Source organism: Mchenga conophoros, linkage group LG20 (assembly GCF_057382185.1).
Source record: "Mchenga conophoros isolate Kocher_MC1m ecotype Shallow Benthic linkage group LG20, M_conophoros_male_GT1.1, whole genome shotgun sequence".
Lineage (NCBI taxonomy): Eukaryota > Metazoa > Chordata > Actinopteri > Cichliformes > Cichlidae > Mchenga > Mchenga conophoros.
The window spans coordinates 24,982,530-24,998,353 of NC_140545.1; the positions used below are offsets into that span (position 1 = coordinate 24,982,530).

The 15,824-nt window shown below is 39.7% G+C and overlaps 1 protein-coding gene across 1 annotated transcript; it reads left to right on the forward strand.

The window, feature by feature from the left end:
- Positions 1-1,637: 1,637 nt before the first annotated feature.
- Positions 1,638-9,978, forward strand: abtb1 (ankyrin repeat and BTB (POZ) domain containing 1). The gene is made up of 12 exons (XM_085260185.1): positions 1,638-1,885; positions 3,192-3,254; positions 3,346-3,401; positions 3,540-3,684; positions 3,791-3,950; positions 4,048-4,093; positions 4,646-4,762; positions 6,479-6,591; positions 6,663-6,761; positions 6,876-7,043; positions 8,375-8,575; positions 8,960-9,978. The coding sequence occupies exons 1-12, from the start codon at positions 1,830-1,832 to the stop codon at positions 9,164-9,166; spliced, it is 1,431 nt and encodes a 476-aa protein (XP_085116311.1). The 5' UTR covers positions 1,638-1,829; the 3' UTR covers positions 9,167-9,978.
- Positions 9,979-15,824: the final 5,846 nt, after the last annotated feature.

Sequence of the window (15,824 nt, forward strand, 5' to 3'; positions counted from 1 at the left end):
ATGAGTCATAGAGCTTTTGTTTTTTGTTTATTTTACCTAATAAAGCTTAACTTGTATTTACAGACTGGTCTATAGCTGGACCAACTGTGATGTTTGAAATTAATTTGAACTGTCTGAGCAACAATCTTTACCAAAACTGGTGCACATGATCTATAAACTGGGTCTTAGTGTTTCTAAGTTTTGTCACAGCAAATTAAAATTGGAGTTGAGTTAATATCTCAACAACCTTTTGATCTGTGATCAAAAACAAACTGGTTACACGGACCACACACTGTATTACAGAACTGGATTTAGTCTTTTCCAGGTAACCTCAGGGTTAACCCTGGGTTTGTGTGGGTTAGTGTGAAGGCGGTTCACTTGTTATCTCTGTAAATTGCCATAGTAACATAACCTGCTCCAGAGCAGATTATGTTCCAGATTAGAGATCAGCGAGTAGGAAATCAGCGATTTCTGATCGGAAATCGATTCTCTGAAAAAGCATTGCCATTCCTGGAAAATCCCTCAGAAATCTGTGTGTGAACAGTAGGAGCGTTAAAGTTTTGCAGTAGCGTGTAATGTCTTCGTGTTTCCCTGATGATTAGAAAGAAAAGAGGCAACTTTATTCTTAGATATTTTTTTTCTGACTATGAACAATTTTACAGTTTTATTGTTTGATAAGCCTCAGCACACAATCTTAAAACAGATAACCTGATTGTATTTGCTGACTTTCCATTCAATTTGCATAGAGAGTAATTTTGAATGCAGTTTTCATATTTATCTTCAGGATATTTGATTATAATCCTTCAGATTCTCCTGTCTTAAAGATAGGGTTGAGTCTGTTCACTTGCACAGTTAGCCAGCTTTCTTATCAGGCTTTGCAAAGCGCATTTGTCCAATGTTGTTAAAAGTAAACAACTTTACAGTAATTTGCATCTTACTTTTATTAAGAGTGAAAACAGGAAGTGAGAAAGTAACTCAGAACCATCAATCTACCACACACACACACACACACTTTTCTGTTAAAGTGTGTTTATTGTGTTTTTTCTCCTCCCAAATAACCAAGCTTAACCAAGTTAAGCTTTTTTTTTCTTTTTAGGATTCTGAATAAATATTGTGACATACAGTACAATACAAAATAAGTAAATATGGGTGTAATGCAAGTATTGCCTCTGTCTGTTACTGAACTGCATGACACAGCACTCTGGCCTTGTATGCCTTGGCTTGGCCTAGTTAAGAGCAAGAAAATAGGGCAAGGTTTGTCTCGTAGTTCTTTGGTCAAATAGCGGAATGAAACATCTTCTGACAGCTGCTTAATCCGATGAAAAGAATGTACTTTAACAAGAGCGAAAGGCGCTATTTAATTGCATTTTTACCACTTGTTCAAATCACACATAAACGAACGACGTGACGGCATGACGTGTACCGTTCAAGTTAACGGCGTAAGCTCGGAAATTCAGCTTTTATATATTGAGCACGGGTTGCTACTTGTTCAAGTTATGCCTCTGCGGTTAGAATTATCAGCTCATTGTAAAACTTTTAAAAGATTTCTATTCATGTGGCTCACAAGTAAAAAAAAAGGATTTAGTAGTGCGGATAAAGAATAGCATATAGCTGCCGTTTTTGCAGTTATTCCCTTACGTTTGTGAAGTGTACGCTGATGTCACGTGACTGCTGGACCTCTTCGACCAAAACACCGAGGACCTCGCACAGCTTGTCAACAAAAAACAACGGTGACAACTTTCTCAGCGTTCACCGAGCAAAACTCTGAAGCTACAGCAAACCATCACTCACCTGTCCGGTAGACAGGCCGTCTCAATGCATTACAGAGGACCGAAAACACCGCGGCGATTATGGATGTGTACGATTTGTTTAGTAGTTGCAGAAAGGGCGACATTTGTAGAGTCAGGTAACCATCAGCTCTGCTGAGCTTATTATGGCTTGTGTGCTCGATGATAACTTATTTTACTTTACTGTGTTTGCCGGTGAGAGTTCTAGCATAGATTGGGCTAGCTTTTTCTACAATGCAGTCTTGCAGTTTAACTTCGGTTTTATGCAAATAAACGCGAGTTAACCACAGAAGGCAGTGTTGCTAACAGGAGCCACGATGAGCCAGTTTGTAACTGTAGCTAATTGTGTAGGTCAGCTCCTCGGTGTCCAGACGTAATGATCGCACTAGGTATCAGTGTCGGATGCTCAACCGGATATCTAGTCTCCTGCTATAGGACAGAGTTACCCCGAGAATTACGAGGAAAGAGCTTGACAGGACAGCAAAACTATGCTTAGCTGATCGAAGGAATCATCAGTGGTTACAATGTATACATAAACCAATTGTTGCAGAGTCCAATAAAGGGGGCGTGTCTGTACAGTCATGTGTACTAGAAAGTTTTCATGGGATTCATTGCAGTCCTGTGTTTCCATAGGAATTAAGAGGCCAAATAGCAACCAGGCTGGCACTAGTAATTGAGTGCACTTAATAATTTGATCACCAGCAAGTGTGAGGAGCTCTATGAAGATTTTAGAGGTTTTAGCAGTTTGCTGGTCTGGAGCATTCACGTGTGTTAACAGAATGTCCAGCAAATTTATCATAGGTTCAGACTGTGTAGTGCTTACAGAAACAAACATTGCACAATCAATAAGACTTCTAGAGCCATGTACTTTAGACAGATGACCATATTTAGACCATAATGTACAGCAGAAAATCAAAAACAACAAACACCTCATACTAGTTGTCAAGCACTGGGATAAAGGGGTGATGATTTGGATTTGTTTTGCAGCCACAGGACCTGGGCTTCTTGCAACAATGCAATCATCAAGTCGAACATAAAATACTCTGTATACCAAAGTATGCCAGAGTCAAATATGAGCCAGCCTAATTATCCAAGCCATCAGAACTGCATGCCTCCAAGTTTTACTTATTAGTACTGTAATAAATGAATGCAAATGATTTTGTAAAAGAATGATGTCATAGTCATGAAAGCGGTTCAATCTCATGCTGAGAAGCTGCTTTTTCAAATTGATTAGAATGAATAAGGGGATTAATTAATCAAACAGAATTCAATAATTCTATAAAATAAAATCATTTGTATATACCCTCCTCATCCTGTGTGACGTATGTATCTGTTTATTTTTATTTAAATCTTGGCGTTTTGTATGGTGAGTCGTGTCTGTGTTTATCGAAGCGCATCACTGTAACCTCTCTGCTCTTTGCCTAGATACCTTGTTGAACAAAGAGATGTTGACCTCAATGTAAAAGATAAATGGGACAGCACTCCATTGTAAGTACAGTATAGGCAGCTGATGTAATTCTCCCATCAACGCCGCATCATAATCATAACTGCTTTTAATATAAACACTTGTGTGCTTCAGGTATTATGCTTGTCTCTGTGGTCACGAGGAGCTGGTCCAGTACCTGTTGGCTAGTGGTAAGTTACAATCAGTTATAATCAAATAACACAGTATTAAACTGATGTGCTGTGCTTTAGAACTGCTCTGACATATTCTGTTGTATCATTCTAGGCTTTGAAATTTTTGATTTCATTTATTCATTTGTTTTTTTTTAGGTGCCAAGTGTGAAGCCAACACGTTTGATGGCGAGAGATGCATGTATGGCTCCCTGAGCGACTCTGTTCGACGCCTGCTCAAAGACTACAAGTGTGTAAGCATCCGCGCCATGCAGCGGGATGATTTCAACTACTTTCTGCACATGTAAGGGTCATGATTTTTATGTTGAAAAGAAACAAGAAAATAAGAGCAATAACAGGATGTTATAGTACGTTTGTCTAATCCAGACATTTCTGGGTTTTTTCTTTAGGTTGCTAGAGCAGGGTCAGTATAGTGACGTCAAATTCCTGGTTCACGGACAAACGTTTCTAGCACACCGATGTGTTCTCAGTGCTCGCTCAGAGTACTTCACGGAAATGTTTGAGACCAAATGGAAAGGGAAGAACTTGATCAACCTCAAGCACCCTTTGGTAAGTCTATATGTTTTCATTAGTGTCCTGTTATATCACCATGTGTAATTCACAATTTTTAGTTATACTGTATGGATAAAGGCTGTTTTGATTTCAGATCAATCCTGCTGCCTTTGGAGCAATTCTACAATATTTCTACACAGGTGGGTGAAAAATATACCAGCTGATCTTCCATGTATCGTACAGGAGAAACCGGTGTTGTTGGGCAGGAAGGAAAGAAGGAAAATGCAAAAGATACAAATAAAATACAAACGAATATAAAATAAGTACGATAATACACTATATACAACGGTAGCATACACAGTATGTGATTATGGCTATGGTTGTGGAAATATGCAGGACATAAATTTAACTATTCTACCACTACTATTCCTATGTAAGTAACAGATATCTATAATTATAGACATGTACACGCACACACACATGTACATACATCTGTATACATATACCTGCACACGTCCATACACATAGAAGGTGCATTATGCATGAAGTGGTGAGTTATCGAATCTGCTTTTGGGATATAAATAAATAATGGTAAAATAATTTGATCTTTAAGAAGAAATTGCACACGCTACTCTTTAATGAAATGTTGTAGAAAGCATGCTTGGATGATAGTTGGATTGTATTTAATGTAATATTTTTATAACATGCAAAAATCTTAGTAAGAAAATGTTGTTTCTTTATCTCTGTTTCAGGACGGATGGATATTGATATAAGTCTTGTGGAGGACAGTAGACGACTGGCTAAACAGTGCAAAATGGCAGATCTCATAGAAGAGCTGGAGAATAAATGCAAACAAGTGTATGAATTTGGTAAGGCAGAACTCTTGATTTATATTTACTTGAGTAATGCACGTACAACTTTAAGCCAGTCTTAAGATACCTCTCATTTCTCTTTTATTGTAATTTTTAAAGAGGTTTTAAGCAATAGTTCTTCAGGCTTTCTTAAAGTCTTTCTCAGTTTTTTTGGGATCATGACAATGAGCCCAAAAAACTCTGCCAGCGTAGTAAAAGCATACCTGGATGATAAAACACAGTGGAGCTCTCCCAGAGCCCGGACCAGAACATTATTAAAGCAGTGTGGGATCATCTTGACAGAGAACTGAACAAAAGGCAGAAGCATCCAAAGAACAGCTTTGTCTTTCAAGAAGCCTGGAGAACTATTCCTGAAGACAAAGAGATTACAAGAAAGCTGCCTAAGAGACTTCATGCTGTTGAAGGTAGTCATACTAAATGTTGACTTTTAAGCTCGTTCCAGCTCTGTTCGCCTTAAATACTGTATTTCCATTGCATGTTTGCACATGCTTCAATAAATCTCTGGACCTATTTCTGCTTTCGTTAGAAAAATATATAAAAAAGGAGTGGCTCAAGATTGCATATTCCTGATGTAATGCAGTTTTTCCACTTAGCCTCAAAATACCAGACCACCTTTTAATCCCATATGTTTTTATCTAGGACCATGTCCACACTAATACGTTTTCATTTGAAAACGCATCTTTTTCTCTCCATTCGGGCCTTTTGTCCACATTGAGACGGCGTTTTCGGTCAAGGAAAACGCAGCATTTTGAAAACGCTCTCCAAAGCGGATACATTTGAAAACGCCGTTTTTGCATCGCACTGTGGACAGCGAACCCGAAGCCTTTTCGAAAACGATGACACATTTTAGTCATGTGATGCAATCATGTGACCTATTAAACTAAGATAGCAGATTGTATTATACAGCAGTTGTTTTGTTTGCTCTCAATTTTGACAGCCCTATTAAAGATTATGGGCGATCGTGGCTCAAGAGTTGGCAGTTCGTCTTGTAATCGGAAGGTTGCCGGTTCGAGCCCCGGCTCGGACAGTCTCGGTCGTTGTGTCCTTGGGCAAGACACTTCACCCGTTGCCTACTGGTGGTGGTCAGAGGGCCCGGTGGCGCCAGTGTCCGGCAGCCTCGCCTCTGTCAGTGCGCCCCAGGGCGGCTGTGGCTACAATGTAGCTTGCCATCACCAGTGTGTGAATGTGTGTGTGAATGGGTGGATGACTGAATGTGATGACTGAAAGTGCTATACAAATACAGGCCATTTACCATTAACATCAGTTTGTACATGCTCCAGATAGCTTTTCTTCAGATTCTTTACTTCACTCGCTTTTGCAAATTTGTACCTTTGTGTTATTCGCAGCAACAACTCCACCTCATCGTTAGTCCATTTAAAAAACTCTGTGCTTTTCCTCAACATTTAGCTGGGACGTTTCAAAGAGCTGGAAAGTAAATAAACGGCAGACAGAAATGAGGCAGGGTCGAATCTTCTTGCGTTTCACGCATGCGCAGGACTGGAACGCAAGCGTTTCCAGCCGTTTCAATGTGGACGCGCAACTCTGTGAAAACGACTGATAATGATAGTGTGGATGCGGAGCGTTTTCAGACGAAAGCGCCATTTTCAAATCTATCCGGGCTAGTGTGGACGTAGCCTAGAGCTGTTGTTTTTTTCGCCCACTAATGATGAGTTTTCCATCTTGTCTTGTTTTCTTTCTGTCCTCATATCAAAGTGTCCAATAAACCGGGAATCTGTGTCAAAGTTCTCACCCTCGAGCCTCACAGCTGTCAACTTCAGGATGAGATGGCTCAGTTAGCAGACTGTGCCCTGCCCACTGAATTAAGGGTGAGGACATCATGGCAGTAAAATAAGTATTTTAGCTGAACACCGCATTCATTCCTGTTGATTCTCTTTAGGTTGGATTTGGTGAGCTTCCCTTTAACAGAGTCGACCGCTTCCCTACTTATCCCGACATCTGCTTCAGAGTCGATGGTTACGATTTCTTGTGCCATAAGGTACGGATGAGAAAATCCTCACAGTGTCTTCTCAGTTACAGTGCAGACTCCCACACCACCGCAGCATAAACATGAATGTGAATGACTGAAGTGCAGTTGTGCGTCTCTCTCCAGGCATTTTTCTGTGGACGTAGTGATTATTTTAAAGCCCTCCTGGAGGACCACTTCAGTGAGGGAGAGCAGCTCCAGTCTCAGCCCAGCACCCCAGTGATTACTTTACACAACATCTCACATGAAATCTTTATCCACATCATGTATTACATCTACACAGATGACACTGAGGTTTGTGCACATTTTTTCTTTCTGTGATGTTTGCATCCCTAATAAATCATTCCGCACTTTTTTATTTAGGAAAAAAAGGATCTTTGAAAACAAACATCGATTATAAACACAGACAAACCTGTGTAGCAAAGCTTAATTGTTAAATACCTGAACAATTGTGATCCTGGTGAGGATTTCTCATCATATTGTAAGAGAAGCTTTCCTGTATTGATATGGCAACATCAGAGCCATAGTGGATACAGAGGCTTACGGCGAAAGTGCTTATGAAATAAATATTGTCAAACTAGACAGATTTTTGGGTCGGTGAAACTGAATGTGATGCGTAAAACTGTTGGTTGGCTCTAGTTTTTGACTCCAAAACTAAAAAAAATCTTTATTGAAACCAGAAATGAGTACAATTTTGGTTAAAATAGGGGTAGGTCCTAATTTTTACTTTCATCTTCTTAAATTAAATTTTTGATTAATTTGGCCTGATGTGAACTACAATTCATAAAATCATAATTGCCTCGTGGGCAAAAAAGGATGTTGACAATAGAGCTGCCAATCAGGAGACAAAGATGAAGACCGTGGAGGAGGTAGATGAAGGTTGGTGTGAAATAGAGGCAGATCATCTGCTGTGGTGACCCCTAGAGGGAGCAGCTAAAAGAAGATCTCTAATGTAAAAAAGTCCTATTAGTAGCATTTTTCACATTTTCTTCCAGTATGCTGTTGAAAGACACGTAATTCACAGAACTTGTATCAGTGAAATGCATACAGCATTTGCATTTCCTCTGCTGGTGCCCTCCGTTGTTAAATAATTCACTGTGGTTTTTTTGTGGAGGCATCCATAAACAGACATGCAGCCAAGTAATAAAGCAGATATATTTACATGTTGTAATATCCTAGGCAAAAGAGATCTGGGTTGATTAGTTAGACTTTCTCTGTGTCACAACAGCTCATTTCCACACATCTGGGCCAGTTTTTTTATTATTACATAAAGCTGCTATAAGCTTAGAATTTATGATTAAAATAGGAGACACGGAACTGGGCACTAATTAGCTATTTTAATTGTCATATTTGGAATTAGAGCATTAAAATCCACAAGTGACGGCACATTTTGTCTCAGAAGCAGACAAATTCTGAAAAAATGCTCACCAGTGATCTCACACTGTCATCTTGAAATTTCTTAACTCGTTTGACAACCTTCCCTGTACCTTAATCGTAAGTTTTGACACTTAAATAAGTGTCACTAAAGATATTGATTTATATGTACAAGGCATCCAGAGGGAGGATTGCTGTTTTGAATTCTCGTGATAATAATATTCTCCCTGCTGGTTTCTCTGCATGTCCAGCTAATGACGGAAAACGTGTTTGATGTGCTGTGTGTGGCTGACATGTATCTGCTGCCGGGGCTTAAGCGCCTGTGTGGAAAGACGCTGGCTAAGACGATATGCGAGGAAAACGTTCTGCACATGTGGAAGACGGCCAAGCTCTTCCGTCTCTCTCGGCTAGAAGATCAGTGCACAGAGTTCATGGCCAAGATCATCGAGCGGGTGCGTGGCAGTGATGGTGTCCCATTGTCAGTGGGTCGTAGTTCTTCATTGTATCTGTGCTATTGTTCATGCTCATATTATATTCTAGTCAAACTCACAAATTCAGCTGGGGATCAAATAATTATTTCCCAGATTATAGGTACCTAAATGCATTGAGTTGTTGGAGTTTGATTGGCTAATTAGATGTTTGTGTTAACAACCAGTCGAAAATGCCCAAATGCCAATCATTAATGATGTTTTGATCTCTGAGACCATTTTATAATATTTTTGTTGCTGTTTCAGAACTACAGAGCTTATTTTTCCTTAAAAGTGTGTCAGCATCCCCCGAGTTCTCCATTAGGAAGAATTCACAACTGTCTACCTCTTGCATTCGTCCCATCACAGCTGGTGGAGCAAGCAGAGTTTGCCGAGATGGTCAAGGAGGACGCCGCGTCTTTAGAGAAGCGCCAAGAGACGGACTCGGTCCCCTTGGTGGACGACATCCGCTACCACATCGCCAGCAACGTGCAGACGTACAGTGCAATCGAGGAGGCTAACCAGAAACTGGAAGCCTTGGAGGAGCTGCTGGCGAGGATTAATATTGACTGCTGAGAGGTCTGCAGGTTTGTGATGCAGCTTCAGTGAAAGTTGAGGGCTTTTTTTTTAATGGTGGATACTTTGCAAGGAGGTAACAAGCACGTCTAGTAAAACAAAAGTGAAAAAAAACACATGCATTTGTATGTTTGCAGTTTTTATTTTATTTTCAGCATATTGCATAGAATATATATTTGAAAAGAGCTGGTTATGTTTGGTGCAGATGTACAGAGAGCTGTTCGTTGTGGCTGTTTAACGTTTCTTTGAGAGACATACCAACTGTGACAAAACATATTTTGCAAAATGGGTTCTGAAGAGATCATGTGTAATATATTTACAACAGACTACAAAATGTCTTTGCACTGCGAACATGTGTGTTTAATTTAGATGGAAGTCGTGTGCAAGAATTTGAATGTTTAAAAAAATGATAAACAAGTTTACTGAACTTCATTAAATATAATTTTTACGTTTTAAAAAAGGCAGCTGGTTAAATTGATACTTTCACACTCGAGAAATATTGGCAAAAAAAAGTTTATGTTCGCTTTATCCAGAAGATAATTGAATCTTCTTCTGATCCCTTTGTTTGGTGTAACGTAAAATATTGCTTTATGCCATATTTAATGTGCAGACGCACCTAAATATTAACATATTTAGTTGTATTACGCTGCTGTAGTTTGCCTCGCTGTTTGAACAGTGACATTTCTCCAGCATGAATACTTACCCCTTCTAACACAGTAATGCACTTTATTTTAACCTAAAATGAGAAATCTGTTGCCTAGTGTGTGTACCAGAAAATAACTGCTCTGAATTTTACCAATAAAACAATATTGCACGCAAGAGTAGTGTTTTCTTCAGTTTCTTCAACACATTGTGATTTTTTTCCCTTTTTTGTGGTCTGGAGATTATCAATAACCAACAGGATGGATTTCAAATTAAATTTGTTGTTTAGTAGGTGAGCAGCAACCACTAAATTTGAGTTCTCTGACCTTTCATCTGCTTCTAAATTTTATCTAGTGCCATTCCTGCCAGCTCCACTCAGCACCGAATAAATCACACAGTTTTAAGCTAATACAGAGAACATTCAAGTGTCATCAATAATATTCCCACCCATCCGTTTTCTTCCATTTATCCAGTACGGGGTCGTGGTGGAGAGCTGGAGCCTATCCCAGCTGTGAAAGGATGGAAGGCGGGGCACAGCTATAGCAGGCCACCAGCTTACAGCAGGGCTAACCATTCACACTCACATTCAGTTTAGAATGACCAGTTAACCTATCACCATGGATGCCTTTGGACTCTGGGAGGATGCTGCAGCTCACTGAGAGAACCAATGCGGACAGGGCGAGGACATGCAAACTACAGACAGAAATTTGAACCTAGGATCTTCTTGCTATGAGGCAACCACAACACCACTGTGCTGCTGTCATGATTTAGATTTGCTTAGTTAAATCTGGGTGGTGACTTATTTGGCCAAGCAAGTTACAGTCGAGTCTATTTCAGCATTGCTTTGCAGGACAGCCTCACAGAGCTGTTGGGGTGAATGTGACCTGATGTATTCTTCTTTTCCTTAGAAAAAAAATAAGACAAAACATTTTTTTACTCTATAATAACATGGGATAGATAGTATTACTGCTAAGAAGAGGTTTGCTGGGTTTTAGATCCAGCCTTAAATAAAAGAGGGAAACACACTCTTTCCTTTCCACTTGTTTCATTCGTTCATTAACAAAAAATGTCATTGTACATTTGTTTGATTAGAGGAGCAATTTAAGACACCTAAGGCACCTGGTGATGGCGCCATTTCTCAAGATTACCACTAAACTGGGTCCGTTGCTGTGAGTTTCACCACAGAATTGATGTTTCACCGACCCTTTTATTTGTGGGAAACAAATAATTCCTTCATCGGGGTCTTCAAACTCATGGGAACCTTTTCTTAATGGCACTGTTTTACTGTTTTTCCAAATGGCTTCATTATCACGAGTTCTCAACAGTGCCAAGAAGGGCTGTAAACAACTTAGACATGACTGTGCTAGCTGTGATTTAGATATGTGTGTACGTCAGTTACTGTACTTGTTCTATAGTTTACAATTCACATCCCGGTGGGGGCATTAAGCTTCTTTTCCAAGAACTGAAGACAAAACTCTGCGTCAACTTACTGAAGACGTGTTAGGACACATTAAAGTGCCGTTCACACCAAAGGCTAAGGGGCATCCTTTAGAAAACAAAGCCCTTGGCTTCCAGCCAGTATCTTAAAGGCTTAGTTTGCTGAAAAAGACTAGAATACACAATACAAGCAGATATTAAGCCAGCAGCGCCCTTTGTAAAGGTTTACGTGTTGTTCCTAAGCAACTTGTTCTTAGTCTTGAATGGAAAAATACATTCAGTACAATCCTACAATGTCAAACAATGGATGTGTACTCAGGGCCCAACAAGAATATATATATGTTCAAAGAACTATCCTCACTGTTCAGCACTGGAACTTCACACGTTCACATGTTCATTTATCTCCACAGTCAGCAAACCTCAACAAGCCAGTGCCTGAAAACCGTGAACTCTGATTGAGACTTCCTGGTACTAGCTAAATCTGACTTTTGACTGGAGGGATAAGTGGGTTAAGGTGCTGGGTATCTGCTGACCCAGGTGTAAATAAAAATCTTCAACATTTTGGTTTTTATCAAAATAATTAAACGGCTATTCAGTGAATTGTTCTTTGATGCGGTGAGATTGAAGAACTTTTCTTTCAGAGAAACCAGTAGTGGAAAGTTTTCACTTACTTTTCACTCATTTCATTAAAAAATTAGCCAGCGGACAAGCCCGCAGAGCCCTATGTATGGAGAATGAATCCTAATGACTTTGGCAATCCCCTGATTGTTACTGTAGTTTAACCATGGAGGTTACCTTTGAAGTTTTGAAATCGGGCATTACTTTGGTTGAGGAAGTCACCTTTACGGCCAGTAACAGATGGATAACTCACAGCTCTCTGACTTGGTGCTGATTAGGGTTTCTCAGGGATTACACAACCCTTAGCTTTTTTCAGCTAACTTGAGCCGCACCCAAATGTTGTGGTAAGCGCAGCAGCAAAAACATTCTTTGTAGCCTGTTGAGCAATTTATCAGATTCTCCCTTTGCCCTTTGTCACAGTATCATTTGGAGTAGTTTGCAAATGGACTTTACTATCAGTGGATCTCATTCACACCTAGCATGAATCGGGTTTTCTGATTCAGGAGTCTAATGGTGGTGCACAATATGCACCTCTATGCAGCTCATTAGCAGCACCAGAGGTAAAAAAAATAAATAAAAAATCAAATGTCAATGTGACATTAGGAAGTTTCTCTGTAACATGTTTTGATATGGCATGCATCAAACACTTCTAACTGCAATTTTAATAATAATTTCCATTTCAAATCCACTTCACCGCACTGGAATGCTAGCACATCAAATGGCTACTCCTCCTTTACGGAGCACACTGACCTGTACCAAAACAGTTATTGTTTTTATTGTTTTTTTTTCCATATCCAAGTTATGACTCATATATCTGTCATGTGTCCAGTACAAACCTTTAAAAAAAACCTTGAAGGGAGGATGAGGGGATGAAATCTCTCAGCTCTGTAGTCATGCCACCTTGTGACTCATCGAGACTTCAGTGTGACAACTGGAGCCATCTGGAAAGGCAGAAATCAACGAGGCAAAGGGAGAAATGGCTGCACTTTCTGGCCTTTGCACAACATCAGTACAAGGTATTGGCTAGAGGCGGGTGTTAATCAATCAATGACAAGTTGGTGAGAACCAGGCAGAGTATAGTTATGGTTTAAAGCACATCAGCTTAACCATGCACCAAAAATCTCAAGAGACCGCCACATTTTATTTTGGCATTATCTCCCAACTTGGTTTCGCTGTTTCATTATAAAATGCCACTTCAGGTGCTACATGGATGACGTGTACAGAACATGCAGAGTTGTGTCATTCACACCATCTGTCTGCCCGCCTTTCCAACAAGCTCCTCTCGGTGTTCTCCTGCTGCACATGTAGCTAACATGTTTGGATTAATTTATATAGTGGAGCAGATGGAAGAGGTTGCAGGTGGCCGATAAGATGGCCGATAAGATGAGCAAATAAGATGTGTGTGTGTAAAGTAGGCCACTCCTTCTTTACTTTATTACTTTATTATTCTCTATTTTATTACTTTTCAGTGGTAAATATAATATGTATTACTCTGTCATATGTATTTGATATGTAGTTACTTTGCAGAAATATATTTCACTTAAGTTTAACAAAAAAACAGCTATAATAAGTCCTTTATTCAAAGTTTGCAAAAGCATAATTGATCTGAACAAATATATACAATATAGTGGGGATTTATACCCACCAGCTACTTTATTAGATATGGCTTTCTAGTTTTGATGTTGGACTGCCTTTTGTTTTCAGAATTGTCTTTTAAGGCTTAGATTCTGCAAGGTGCTGGAAACGTTCCTCAGAGATTCTCGTCCATATTTACATGACAGCACCACACAGTTGGTGCAGATTTGTTGGTTGCACATCCATGATATATACTTTATCACCTGTTCCTCACTGTGATCTTCAAGAAACCAGATTGGGATGATTTGAGCTTTCTGACATCATGCACTATCCTGTTGAAAGTAGCCACCGGAAAATGTGTACATGATTGTCATGAAGGGATGGACAACAAATAAAATCACAAGCTGCTGAATATCGACAGCAGCTGTCACATCGTTCAGCTGTGGTGGAGAACAATCATAAAGTATTAAATTAAATAAAATATATTTGCCTCAAAATAGATGTAGCGTTTGCAGAGATCATTTTGTATGGTTTTGTCAGTCATTTAAACAAGAAAAAAGAAAGGCACAATGAAATAATAAAAGAATAACAGTAAGGGAGAATACAAGAGAAAAGCTGTTTGTTTGTTTTTTGTTCCAGTAAAGGATCTTTTATACCTCTATCTTTACCACGTCTTGTATTTCTGTGATATTTTACATGATTCCATCATTATAACATCAAGTTTAACCATGATGTTAAAGGTATCATCTGTAACCATGTTCTGTGACTGACAGACCTGCACATTTGTGACCTTGTCTCTGAGTATTGACATGTCCTTGCAGGTGTCAGACATAACTCACAGCTGCTGTCACTGCCAATATCCTAATTTGCTATTAGTTGGAGATTACCACCTTAGTGAGAGACAGAGAGGGGGAGAGTGGTAAGCCCATACTTATCCAGTGACTGACCTGAAAGGCTTTGTCTCTTTCATGTCTTTGCTGTAGCTTACATCCCACTTTTATAATTTTCTGGAGAAATAAGCATTTAAAAAGATGCAGGTGCTTCTGACGCACACAATATAAAATTTGCACAATTTTCTTCCTTGCACTGTAGTTACAGTCCTTGTTTGGCAACAGAAAAAGCCTGTGCTTACATATTGTTAGAAAGACTTGGGACTTTCGCCGGCGTAGTGTAGTCCCAGCCAGCCATTGTGTAAGAAATGGCATCATCAGGCCTAAACACACTTAACTGAACGACAGGTTCCCGCCTGGAAGATCTCTTTATTGGATTGCCTTGATATGAGAGGGTTTCAGCAGACACTCATTTCCCCCACATTTCCACTGTTGTGTCAAATTCAAACACCAGGCAATAAGAACTCTTATAAACTTTCATAAAGACCGATTGCAGCTTGAGCTTATCAAATAGGAATTCTGTTTATCTCCGTGCCCTGCGTGGAGGCTCTGCTTAGAAGTGTTACAGTCAGATGCTTACACTTAACATAGCCACGGTAATATGGGATTAAGCCTTACACGCTCCCTTTAAGCATTAGCAGTTTGGGGACAGACAGCGAGCAGTGGTCGTATTAGTCAGCTTTGTCGAAGACAGGGAGCTCTCTGAGAACGCTGAGTAAATATATCCGGCAATCTGCTAATCACAGAAACAAATCTAAACTGCAGTAAAGGTCGTTCTTCGCGGTCGGGTCTGTCCGATGTGCTATTGGTCAGATATGTGTTCACTTTATGCTCCATTATTTCTACATTTACTTGTTTGTGTACAGTACAACATCATGTTCATCCTGAGGTGAGTCACAAGGTTGCCAGCAGCTAACACAGCCATCTCTGCAGAGTGATACAGTCTCTGCATGTGAGACGGGATTACACTGTCACCATGTGACTGTTTTGCCCTTAGACAGACCTCTAACGAAAGACGGGCTAAATCCGTTGAGGACAACAACCTTTGGCCCTGAACTCTTCAAATGTAAACACACAGGTGGAATATCTGCGAATATACGCTTCGAACCTGACAAACGCGTCGAGTTATGAAGTGTAACCTGCGAAGAGGAGAGGTTCATGCTAGTTCTGCTTTGTTTGGTTAAAACAAAGAGTTTCCACAGATGTATATGAAGCGCTGATGCAACTCAAAAACCTTTTTTTTCATGCAGATGAAAACAGTAAAACAGAGAATGTGCAACATCCTTTTTTCTCTTATAGTTTGCATTTCCTCTTTTTTTGCTTCTAATATTAAAAAAAGAACAACCATCAAACCCCAATCTCTTAAATTTAGGTTTCAGGTTTGTGTGCCTTTGTTACTTATTCAGCATCAGATTATTATTGATAAACCAGAATTTTCACATCTATTAATTTATTCAGAGTTAAAGTCACTCATCTGTCTGTGCTGCATACACTGG

Bases quoted from the DNA above. Each gene is read 5' to 3' on its own strand.
- abtb1 (XM_085260185.1), top strand. From the start codon at position 1,830: ATGGATGTGTACGATTTGTTTAGTAGTTGCAGAAAGGGCGACATTTGT. The intron at 3,255-3,345 runs GTAAGTACAGTA...TGTGTGCTTCAG, and splicing joins AAATGGGACAGCACTCCATT to GTATTATGCTTGTCTCTGTG. The intron at 7,044-8,374 runs GTTTGTGCACAT...CTGCATGTCCAG, and splicing joins TCTACACAGATGACACTGAG to CTAATGACGGAAAACGTGTT.